The sequence below is a fragment of the Herpailurus yagouaroundi genome, unplaced genomic scaffold (assembly GCF_014898765.1).
Source record: "Herpailurus yagouaroundi ecotype Mexico unplaced genomic scaffold, PumYag 248, whole genome shotgun sequence".
Taxonomy (NCBI): Eukaryota; Metazoa; Chordata; class Mammalia; order Carnivora; family Felidae; genus Herpailurus; species Herpailurus yagouaroundi.
Genome location: NW_024412465.1, coordinates 2,947,280 through 2,959,535, shown reverse-complemented (window position 1 = coordinate 2,959,535; position 12,256 = coordinate 2,947,280). Strand labels below are relative to the sequence as shown.

The 12,256-nt window shown below is 45.0% G+C and overlaps 1 protein-coding gene across 5 annotated transcripts in view; it reads right to left on the bottom strand.

Annotated features, from left to right (window-relative positions):
- Positions 1-12,256, bottom strand: part of NLGN4X (neuroligin 4 X-linked) — a 334,832-nt gene that overhangs the window by 241,212 nt on the left and 81,364 nt on the right. For all 5 annotated transcript variants that reach the window (XM_040460135.1, XM_040460138.1, XM_040460140.1 and 2 more), the window contains exon 4: positions 486-1,271. In XM_040460135.1, coding sequence (XP_040316069.1) covers positions 486-957 — 472 coding nt within the window. In that variant the 5' untranslated portion in view covers positions 958-1,271. The remainder of the gene's footprint in view (positions 1-485; positions 1,272-12,256) is intronic.

The window sequence follows — 12,256 nt, the reverse complement described above, 5'->3', positions numbered from 1 at the left end:
GGAAGGAAGGAAGGAAGGAAGGAAGGAAGGAAGGAAGGAAGGAAGGAAGGAAGGAGGAAACTGCTAAAATCTTTAGGCATTAATGCAAAAGAACCATGCCTTCTAATTTTCAGTTTGCAACTTAAACATGACAGTGTTCTTAATTCTATTGTTTTCTATAGACTCGTCCCTTTACAGGTGATGCAGGCAGAAGAGGTAACACTACATGCTCGCACTGGTTATCTGCTGCAGATGCACATTGTAAACACGCTAAAAAGGCAATAGATGAAAATAATTAAGTCATTAATTACAGCACCGTCCATCTCTGAGTGCTCGGTAAATACAAGGGGAATGAATCATAAATTAGGGTCGTCGCTGCAATCACAATATGAAAAATGTAAACAGGTTATAGGAAAAAATATCATGCACAGGACATTCGAAAACCCTGTTGGCAAATCCAACACTGGGCGAGCCCGTGCTGTTTACTGTTTAAATAAACTACTCACCATCCTCCGTGGGCACGTAGATGTTTAAGTAAAGGCAGTCTTCGTTTTGATCTTGAACGTAGGTCATTAAAGTATCCAAATTAGCAGTAAACCAGATGGGCAGCATATCATGTAATAAAGACCTCTCGTCCAGGTGTTGGGGGCACACAGCAGCGAACTGGGTGGCATTTCGAACTCCAGTCCATGAGGACGGGGGCTCTGGGGGCTGAAATCGCCTCTCTCCAGTGGGAGGAGAGGCATACGGGACCCCCAAGTACTGCTCCACTGGACCCAAAATCTCATTGGGCAATGGTGTTCTTAAGCCCCGGATTTTGCCATAATTTGTGTTGACCACTGGATACTGTGCTTGGCTGTCACTGAGCGTGAACTTAATGGCAAGAGCGGTTATCCACAGGAGAACATTGGAGTTCAACATGACGCAGACCGGGGTAAAGAACAACGGAAGCCATAACAGTCCCTTGGGCCTCGACATTGTTCACTTCCACATCCGCGGGTGTCCGTGTGATACAACTCCAAGCAAACAGAGCCGTGAGGCGAGCCCGCAGAGAGATAGGGCTTTCCAGGGAGCAAAGGACCCAGGAGGGGAGCCTCCCAGATGGGTCATAGACAGAGCCCAAGGTTAAGAAGAAACCCAGCAGTCGTCTCGGCAGCCCATGGCGAGAGAGAGCCGCCCTCTCTTAATCCTGGCACCGAATCCCGGCAAGTGTGAGGCTCCAAGGAGGCGGTGACCGTCCGATACCCGAGGACAAGGATTCCTTAGGAAAACTCCCAGGCAGAGCAGTCCGCCTAACGGGGGAGAAGAAAACAAAACCAAACACGGATGATGATGATGAAGCCAAGGATGCCATGCAACCCTCAACATGACTCTATGAAATTCCTATTTGCTGCTGAGCATCTATCTTCATGTAACAGAACCTAGCAAGAGCCTCACTTGGCTTAATTCTTGTTGGGTGCCCATTACCAGGAACGACACGGGACATTTAGAAGACATTCAGCATTTGTTGAACGTTGTCTTTGTTGAGTTGCCCAAACGTGATACATATTGCTCAAATGACATCTCCCAATTTCACCATTAGCTACAATGACCAGCCAATCAGTGGACAGGTGCTTCCCAATGTTTGTCAAGCATTTAAGGAAACTGTCACTATTCCCTAAGGTCTGATAGTCATGGAACATATGAAAATTCTTTCAGTACAAGGAAAGGAGAAGTGTGCACGCTCAGGGGCGCCTGGGTGGCTCAGTGGGTTAAGCATCCGACTCTTGGTTTCAGCTCAGGTCATGATCTTATGGTTCATGGGATGGACCCTGAGTCAGGCTCCATGCTGACAGAGTGTAGCCTGCTTGAGGTTCTCTCTGTCCCCTCCCTGCCTCTCTCCCTCCGCCCCCCCCCCCCCCCCTCTCTCTCTCTGCCCCCCTCCCTCCCTCTCTCAAAAAAAATAAATAAATAGACTTGGGGAAAAAAAGAGTATAGGCTCTGGATACTAATCTCTCTTGGGTTACTTAATGGCACCTATCTTTGGACTCCACACATCATCACCCTGAATCTCCGCATCCTTGTAAGAACTGAGCATGACACTGCATTTCAAGTACATTCTGTAGTGCTTGTCCCATCAGGACATCATTCATAATTAAAAGTGTTGATACCTAAGCCATCCAGGGTAAACTTCTCACCTTGCAGCCCATTTTAAAAGCTGATGGTACTTTTGAGTTACCCTCCCACTGAGTCTGTTCTCCCAGACTTGTCTCGATGTAGATCTTATGACTCTCACTAGATCAATCGTTCCTCTTACGGCATTAAGGAATGTTGTGCATGAGCAGGAAAGGATTGTGAATGATCCATTAGGGATAGAAAATATTACATTAGGTGGTGCAAGGAATCCTATCCTTAAATAGAGTGTTCTTCAACTCAAAAACAGAGAATGCGTTTGTAAAGATGTTGTGGGCAATTCAGATTATTTCTGGACTAGACCATAAGCACCCAGTTAAGTGCACAGTGGAGGAGAGAATATGTCAGGAGAATATGTCAACGAGCTTTTTTTTTTTTTTTAATTAAACCTATCGGTGGGATGCCTGGATAGCTCAGTCACATAAGCATTCAACTCCTGGTCTTGGCTCAGGTCATGATCTCAGGGTTCTAGCATCGAGCCCGCATCGGTCTGCATGCTCAGTGTGGAAACCTGCTTGGATTCTCTCTCTCTGTGGCCCCCCTCAAAATAAATAAATAAACGTAAAAAAATTAAACCTATCAGAGCTGGAACTGTCATGGAGCTATACCACCTTTGGGGGAAATTCCATAGTCTATGACTTCCTGGGCCAAGTTCATCAGACCTGAATGAAAATGCACTCGCCATGAATTTGTGATTCTCAGAGACTCAGGTCCTCAAAAGGCTACCTCTGTGAGCTGAGGGAAGGGAGCTGAGCTGTTGGGAATGTAGGTCAATGGTGTGTCAAACCTTCTTCATGGGGTGTGGCGAGCAGGACCGAGAGGATCTACGAGCCACGTGCGTGTTAAGAGTACACAATGGGATCAGCCCTAGAGTTCACGCTGAGCCCAATGATCAAGCCTGTCCTCTGCCTAAACCGACCTCCCCACAGGGTTCTGAGGGCCAGAGAGAGATCATGGACCAGCAGGACCTAAGAGAAGGTGTTTGGGGACGTGTGAACACCTTATAGGTAATGTTCATCAGTTCAGGACTGTCTTACTTATTTCCTCATTGTTTGAAATTTGGCTAATTTGCATAAAAGTAATCCGATCTGAAGCCCATGGTCTCTCTACCTCAGCAGTGTTGCCATTCTGCACCATGTACTTCTTTGAGGCAGGTGATGTCCTGTGCCTGGTAGGGTGTTAAGCATCCTGCCTGGGCTCCACCTGCTAGATGCCAGTAACACCTCCCCACCCAATTGGAGCAATCACAAATGTCTCCCGTTATTGCTAAATGACCCCAGAGTGAGGACCACAGTCTGAGTCATCCAGCATGGAATTCTGGGGGCCATGTAAGTGACTTAGGTATCCATGGGTACATTTTAAACATTATAATATGTTTGTGGGGAGCCTGGGTGGCTCAGTCGGTTAGGCGTCTGACTTCAGCTCAGGTCATGATCTCACAGTTCATGAGTTCGAGCCCCACGTCGGGCTGTGTGCTGACAGCTCAGAGCCTGGAGCCTGCTTCGGATTCTGTGACTCCCTCTCCCTCTGCCCCTGCCCTGCTCGCACTCTGTCTCTGTCTCTCAAAAAGTAAATAAACATTAAAAAATGTATTTTAAGGGGTGCCTGGGTGACTCAGTTGGTTGAGTGGCTGACTTCAGCTCAGGTCATGATCTCTCAGTTCGTGAGTTCCAGCCCCACGTCTGGCTCTGTGCTGACAGCTCAGAGCCTGGATCCTGCTTTGGATTCTGTGTCTCCCTCTCTCTCTCTGTCCTTCCCCAGCTTGTGCTCTCTCTCTCTCTCTGTCTCTCAAAACTAAATAAATGTTAAAAAAAATTTTTAATGTATTTTGGAAAAAAACCTTTGCAATATGCTTGTGTGTGTGTGTGTATGTGTGTATGTGTGTGTTACATTAAAATATCTGGCAACTTTAAAAGTTTTAGCATTACAAGTAATACAGAATTCAAAAGTAAATCTATTAAACACACATCATCATCATGATTTAAAAAATCCCTATAAATTCAACCAACCAACATATTTGGGGACTAAAAAAATAAAAGTCCTCTCATGTAAATGTCAGACAATGGAAAATATTTCAAAGGGGGTGAAGTGTTGTTATATATGCATATAACATATATATACTTAATACATTGCATACATCTATATATATCTTCTATATATTATATATATTTATATATATTATATATATATTTATATATTATATATATATTTATATTTATATATTATATATTATATTTATATATATATTGCATACATCTATATATATCTTCTATATATTATACATATTTTATAAATAAAAACGGCATACTATAAAGTGAATTAGTAAAGGGGCACCTGGGTGGCTCAGTCAGTTAAGTGTCCAACTTCAGCTCAGGTCATAATCTCACAGTCTGTGGGTTCAAGCCCACATCTCATCAGGCTCTGTGCTAAAAACTCAGAGCCTGGAGCCTGCTTCAGATTCCGTGTCTCCCTCTCTCCCTATCCCTCCCCTACTCGCACTCTGTCTCTCTCTCTCTCTCTCTCTCTCAAAAATAAACATTTAAAAAAATTTAAAGCGAATTAGCTGAATAAAAAATTTTAATGAAAAAATGTAAAAATGATGCCATTGAATAGATAGAATTTGAGAGTTAAGAACGGCTTTATAGCATGTTTTCTCTGCAAAGGTTGCAGAAAGAGGAATATCTACTGGTGGCATTTCGGCATGATTTATAACTTGATAGGGTCTTTTGTAATGATTCTCTACAGGGCGGTTATTCTGTCTGAGATTGTAATTAAGGCAAAGCTCACGCTGTGGCAGGCGTTTCAGAATATAAATGGGTCAAAATGAAAGTCTCAATACATTTCTCCCCAACATGCGCATCACTCAAACTGAGATCGGTTTCATGTTAAAATATGTACTTCGTGAACATGAGTCCTGACCAAACTTATTTTGGTGTCTTGAACCCAACGAGGAATAAAAGCATGTCCCCCACCCCCTGGGTGTTCAAAACTTTACGTTTCCATGTGGTGAAAATACGTTAGAAGACAGAGAACTTTCTGGATACATCTTCAAAAGCCCAACCACTCCACTTGGAAAAAAAAAAGGTGGGGGGCGGGAGCCAGAAACAACTCTCCTCCGTGAGGCTCTCAGCTACGTGGGAGGCCTGAGATTCACGGAGGGCTGGTGTCCAAAGATACTCTGAAGAATCACGTTCATCTGACCTCATGAGCATCGGGAATAAGAACAGCTGATTGTGGTCCCTGCCCAGTTAACGAGCTTGTACAACAATCCTTCCATAGGGTTTACTAAGAAATCCGAGGATAGCCATTCTTCCAACTATGTGCAGCCTGCGCACACACACACACACACACACACACACACTTGTCAATCCCTACCAAGGTTCACTCAATGCCAGCCATCAGCCAATTAGCATATTTTTGCATATATTTAATATTCTGGTCTTACCTCCTAGGTGAGCAAGGTTACAATCCATTGTCTTGGGCGAAGGTTACAGCACATTCACTTCTCATTCATCTATGAACTTTCAGTTGTGAAAATCGGATCCCACAAAAACATACCATGTTGAACCATGAAGCTCAGATGTAGATAAAGTAATTGGACAGTAAATAAAGATGCCAACTACACAATCTGGAAGGTGGCTGCATGCTGCACTGCAGGCTCAGGGCATCAATCAACACCACCGCCTGCCTGCCCCCGTCTGTTCTTTAATGGGTTAGGAACACACCTGAGCCACAGTGGAAAAGGAACTGGAGTTTCCGGCAAGCGGATCCACAGAACCCGGACTAAACACAAGAGAAAGAGTTAATGGCTTCCATATGGTCCAGTCAAAATTGGCTGGATAGAAAGATACTCGACAGTTGTAGCCCAAAAATCAGGTCAGGAATAAAGGGTTTTTCTAGAGTCAAGTCTGTGGACACAGGATGCTACAATAGCCACAGCAAAACCTAATCACAGGTCGAGAAGCATTTCAGAAAGATCAGCTTCATAGGCGATGGGGACACAGTGGTGGATGAAGACATGACCCCAGCCCACTACAAGCTACGTTCTTATGAAACTATCCTTAAGAGTACGGCTCGATTCCTCATCCACATTCTGTGCTTCGCACACACAAAGATCAGCACGGACGGAAAGGTCATTAAATGCTTGATTTTCTGTGTCTAATTAAGCTATTACGAAAAATTATTTCCAAATCTAAATCAAATAAGTTGCAAATATCTGCAGCTATGGGTGGAGTTCTGTCACCAAACTTGGTCCTGCATCTTCAAAGTCACAGTGTCATGTCTCCAGAACCTTCTCACTTACATTACCTTGTGATGTTCAGAAAACTCTCATTTTTGATCCCGTCGAACTGGCCCTGTCCTTTTGTTCCCTACATTTGAATAACTGGTACCATTACTTGTCAAGTTATTCAGGCTAAGTTAAAGAACACGTTTGGCGGGCGCCCCTTCCCATAATTCCATACGGTAAGTCCTCACATCTGCCAAGGGTCTTACAGGACAGGAGGCCTGACCTCAGTCATTACGGCTGAAAGATAGAAAAGTCAAATGGTACCAAGTGTTGAGCCAAGACGTAAGGCAACTAGAAAACTCCTACGTGCTGGTGAAAATTAGTGCCATCCCATTAGAGAACAGTTTGGTGTGCCATGGGGAAGTCAACCACAAGGAAGACTTTGGTTCCGATTAACTGCACACACATGGAGAGACACACACATACCACCTGGTGTTCATCATCTCTGTCTCTGCTCTCAAGCTTCTTTGATATGTGTGTCCAGAGACACAAAACAGTGTCCCCGTGCAGACATAGTCACAGGAGCAAGGAGGATAACACAGATGGGCGTTAACAGGAGAATGGACACGTAAAGGTTGGCACATGCAAAGAGCATCCGACCCAATGAATGAAATGAATGAAACGAATGAATGAAATACGGACATACGTATCAAAATGGAGAAATCGCCAAAATAAAAAGCAAGTCACAGAAGAATATGCATGGCGTGGTTTTATTTATATGATACTGTATAAAACTAAACCGGGCATTGGTTAGAGCTTATTTGTACTAAAATATTAAAAGAGGGGCCCCTGGGTGGGTCAGCCGGTTAAGCCTCCGACTCTCGATTTCGACTTGGGTCATGAGCTCACGGTACGTGGGATCAAGCGTCACATCAGGCTCTGTGCTGACAGCAAGGAGCCTGCCTGGGATTCTTTCTCTCTCTCTCTCTCTCTCTCTCTTGTCCTCTGCCTCTCTTCCCCTCTTCCCCTCTTCCTCTCTCTCTCTCTCTCTCTCTCTCTCTCAAAATAAAGAAACCAAACGTTAAAAAAATGAAATACAATATAAAAAGAGCAACGGCATTTTTAAAGCCAAATTCTGCTTGCGTCTGGGACACGGGACGGGGTAGAAACAACACACACGTGGATAGACACAGATATCGATAGTGTCCTATTCTGTCGTCGGACAGCAGCATATGCGTTTAATTTTTATTTTTAAATCAATGCATATAATTTACATCTTTACGCGATTCTTGAAAAATGCAAATGTTAAATGTTAACACACCTTCATGTCCCCACGCACCATCCAAACAGATTTAAAAGTTGAAGGAGAAACAGAAACTGGTTTTTTTCCAAAGTTATGTTACGAGCCCCAGGGACCAGGCCATCTGCTACATAGCCCGTTCCTGGCGGTATGACTAAAATGAATACTCAGCTCAGCTGCGAGTGTTCCTGTCCGGTCGCTAATTAGCCAGGTGACCTGTGGCCCATCGCTTAGCGCCCAGGGGCTTCAGCCCTCTGAATGACACAAGGAGGGCTTGGACGAAGTGGCCTCTTATGATGCCTTCAGCCTGCGGATTCTCTGAAACCTCACCCTATTATCCTCCACACGGAGTGTCCATGAAATAGGGAAGCCGGTGGGAAGAAGAAAGTCCCCCAGTGAAGCGGTAAGACCCGACTTGGGTGAGGTAACTGACAGGGAGAAACAACGGAAGGTCTGTTGTGTCAGAAGCAGCTGAAATTGCCTTACAGCCACACCCGAGAAAAACGCATTTCGTGGGGCACCTGCCTGGCTCAGTCTGTGAGGCCGCCGACCTTGGCTCAGGCCGTGATCTCGCGGTTCGTGAGTTCGGGCCCCGCGGCGGGCTCCGTGCTGTCAGCTCAGAGCCTGGAGCCTGCTTCGGATTCTGTGTCTCCCTCACTCTCTGCCCCTCCCCCTGTCATGCTCTATCTCTGTCTCATAAATAAATAAACGTTAAAAAAAATTGAAGAAATGCATTTTGCAATACCAGAGAACATATATTAGCAGGATAAATATGTCATCAACTTCTTTCACCTGATGTCTCCATCGAGATTCAGGAAGAAGATTGTCTTGCATGCAAGATTCACTGATTTCTTGTATTATTTGTTCTATATAAATGATGTACTCTTTTTCTATCCTATCTAAGGATGTGGAGTTACTTCACAAGAGTTTGTTCTTAAAATTTTTATACATGCATAGTGTGTATAAATGTAACAGACATTGTTTACGTTTATATGGTACATGTCTACATATGACATATATGTTCCACACAAGTATTCCATTGTACGTGACATATAGGCAAGTTTTTACACATACAAGTCTACCAATCCAAATTAATAATGTAGTGTGAATATACATGTACATGTGTGTCTCCAAACTAAGCCACTGAAATATTAAGCACATTAGCTTCAGAAACTGTGCCTTCTCCCTTTTCTGTAAACCCCCACAGTACCCTGTTCGGTGCCCTTTATGTTGTAGATAATCAATAAAACCGGTTGTATGTGCTGTTGCTTATCCCTTTCCAAACAGAGGGCTCTAAGCATGAGCTATGTGAAGAGCAAGCCTCACAGACACACAGAAAGGCGTCATCATACTGATCTGCTCGCGTGTTGCATAGCTGGGGGCCTTCTGGGGCTTGGGCAGGAACGTGATCTGAAGGCTCATGCCGTCTACCTCTTAACCCAGGCTTTAATATAAACTCCATCAGCAACCCCAGAAAAGGGTGTAAACCGTCAGGGACTCTAGTTGCTTCTGTATAAAATGGGCAGGGTACAGGATGTGACTCATGGACATGAGCAGGTATGTTCCAACACATGGAACATACGTGTGTGTGTGAAAATAGACATATATTTATATAGTATCTATAAATACACGTATGCATCAATGCATATAAACATATATACATATGTATACAAATATGTGAATTTAGAACAAGAAGTATCCTCCCAGGAAATGCTTGCTAATTATAATTACTTGCTGAAGGGCGCCTGGGTGGCTCAGTTGGTTAAGCATCCAACTCTAGATTTTGGCTCATGTCATGCTCTCGCAGTTCATGGGTTAGAGCCCCGACTGGGGCTCTGTGCTGACAGCGTGGAGCCTGCTTGGGATTCTCTCTCTCCCTCTCTCCCTCTGCCCCTCCCCGCCTTCTCTCCCAAACATTTTTTTTAAGTAATAATTACTTGCTGAGGTTCTAAGAAATGCTTTCACTGCGGGAGCCGCTCTCCTAAATATAAAGAAATGTCAATCCAATTCCCATCTGAACATAGTCTACAGCCCAGTTGATGCGATAAAGCCCGTATTTAGATATTTTTTAAGTTTATTTATTTATTTCGAGAGAAACAGCATGGGCAGGGGAGGGACAGAGAGAGAGAGGGAGAGAGAGAATCCCAAACAGGCTCCTCGAGGTCAGTGCACAGAGCCCAATGTGGGGCTCAAACCCACGAAACCGTGAGATCATGACCTGAGCTGAAATCAAGAGTCAGATGCTTAATGGAATGAGCCAGCCAGGCGCCCCAAGCCTGTATTGAAATTGCTATTATTAAGCAATCACGTGGTCTATTTCCACCTCTTGTGGGACTGTGGGCTGATGATGCAGGATGGAATCTGGGATGGAATGCGTAAGACATGCATTGAAAATTTTAGGTATAGAGAGAGAGCTGGATTCTGCAAGATAGGAAGAGAAGAGTTAAGCTTTGAAATTCAAGAATGTGAATACAAGCTTACCAAGATTTATGGAGAATGGGAAAGATAATACCAGAAGGAACATTCACATTATGTCACAGTTACTTCCTAAATGTTTACATTCACTGCTAGACTATGAGCAATTTAAGGGCACAGACCAGAGATAATTAATACTTACAGTGGGAAAACACAAGGTCTCAGCAGAGGTTATTAAATTAAGCGAAGGGATAGGATGCATAACAGCAGAAGAACTAGCAAGGTCAGGTTCCCTGATCCTGACCTTAGCTTAGCTCCCGTAGGTACCACGGTAAACCTCTACACTCACCACCAGCGACACTCATGTTTCTGACATAAACTCCCTTTGGGCTCCATGATCTAGCCCCTATGGCTTCCTCCCATAGGAGTTCTGTCTTTTTTATTTTTTATTTTTTAACGCTTATTTCTTTTTGAGACACAGTGCGAGCAGGGGAGGGGCAGAGAGAGAAGGAGACACAGAATCGGAAGCAGACTCCAGGCTCCGAGCTGTCAGCACAGAGCCTGCCACGGGGCTCAAACCTACAAACCACAAGATGACGACATGAGCCAAAGTCAGACACCGAACCAACTGAGCCACCCAAGCATGCCATCTTGGTTCCCTTGTTGACACAGCGGTACAACATGGTAAAGTCTCTGGCATTTTACCAGTTTCGGCCAATTTCAATGAAAATTAACTTAAAAAAAAAAAAAAAGCACTGTGATGCAGTTCTTCGAATAAATTTGCCTGCACGTCTGCTTGCAAGTTAAGGAATCCCAGGTGCCAGGCACTCATGACTAACCATAGGAAGGGTTTCCCCTCACTGAAAAGATGGGCAGAAATAATTTCAATCGGTCAAAGGAAATGTTTAAGATAGAGAGGAAGTTGGGCGCCTGGGTGGCACAGTCGGTTAAGCGTCCGACTTCAGCCAGGTCACGATCTCGCGGTCCGTGAGTTCGAGCCCCGCGTCGGGCTCTGGGCTGATGGCTCGGAGCCTGGAGCCTGTTTCTGATTCTGTGTCTCCCTCTCTCTCTGCCCCTCCCCCGTTCATGCTCTGTCTCTCTCTGTCCCAAAAAAATAAATAAACGTTAAAAAAAAAAAAAAAAAAGATAGAGAGGAAGTTGAATGAATTCTCCTGCAAAAGAAGAGTAAAAAAAAAGACTTTCACATTTTTCATATTTATTAACAGCCCAGCGTGGCCTCGAGTTGGTACCTTAGATATGGTGGCTGTGCAGACAGATGTTTGACTCCTTGGACACTTGGAGGGTAGTGTGGACAAGATGTGTGTGCTCCCAGGTTGGAACTGTCTCGGGCGATAATGACAGGCATGTCTCTGTGCGTCTTCAGGAAGTAGCTTTGAAAGTGCTGCACACAGCCCCTACTTATGAGCTATGTGCCACCCAGAGTGGACGGTGTCTTTGGAACGTATCCCAAGACACCATCCATGACCCAAGGACCACTTCAATCTGACATAACCCCGGCAGGAGTGTCCTCTTTTTCCTCTGAAGCCTGTCCCCTATTTGCCTCCAGGATTACAGGATACTTCATCTCCCAGCGGAGGCTGCTCCCGCTTGTATGGACGACCCTCCATTATGGAAATTACTATTTCCCTGTGATGTTTCTTCTGAATGTTGATGGTCTGCCCTCGCGGGTTTCTGACAGTGCGGTCACTTCTGATGACGAGGTGATGGGCTTAGAAAGCTGTCAGGCTCCTCCCCTCCTTACAAAATGATCCTTTCTCCACACACCCTCCTTCCTGAGCGTGACTCTTGCACAAGCTCCCAGGAAAGGCAGATCTGTCTTCAGTGTTGAGCACCATCTGCCTACCCTTTCCCTGAAATGTGTCCTCCGTGTTCCTCCAATGGCAGAAGTAATGTGTGCAAACACACTCTTCCCCAGAAATGGAGACACTACAGACAGACGTGACAGATCGGCCTGAGGATCAGAAGCTAACAGAGATGAGACCTTCCATGTCTAGGACACGAATGGGGCTTCTGAGATCTGGAACAGGGACAAGAGGCTTCCCTTAAAAGCCTTCCTCTCACATCTGGATGGGTAGGGAGGAGAGAAGCAGAGTGGAGTGGAGAAAAGAGGGGAGGGGAGGGGAGGGGAGGAGGGGAGAGGA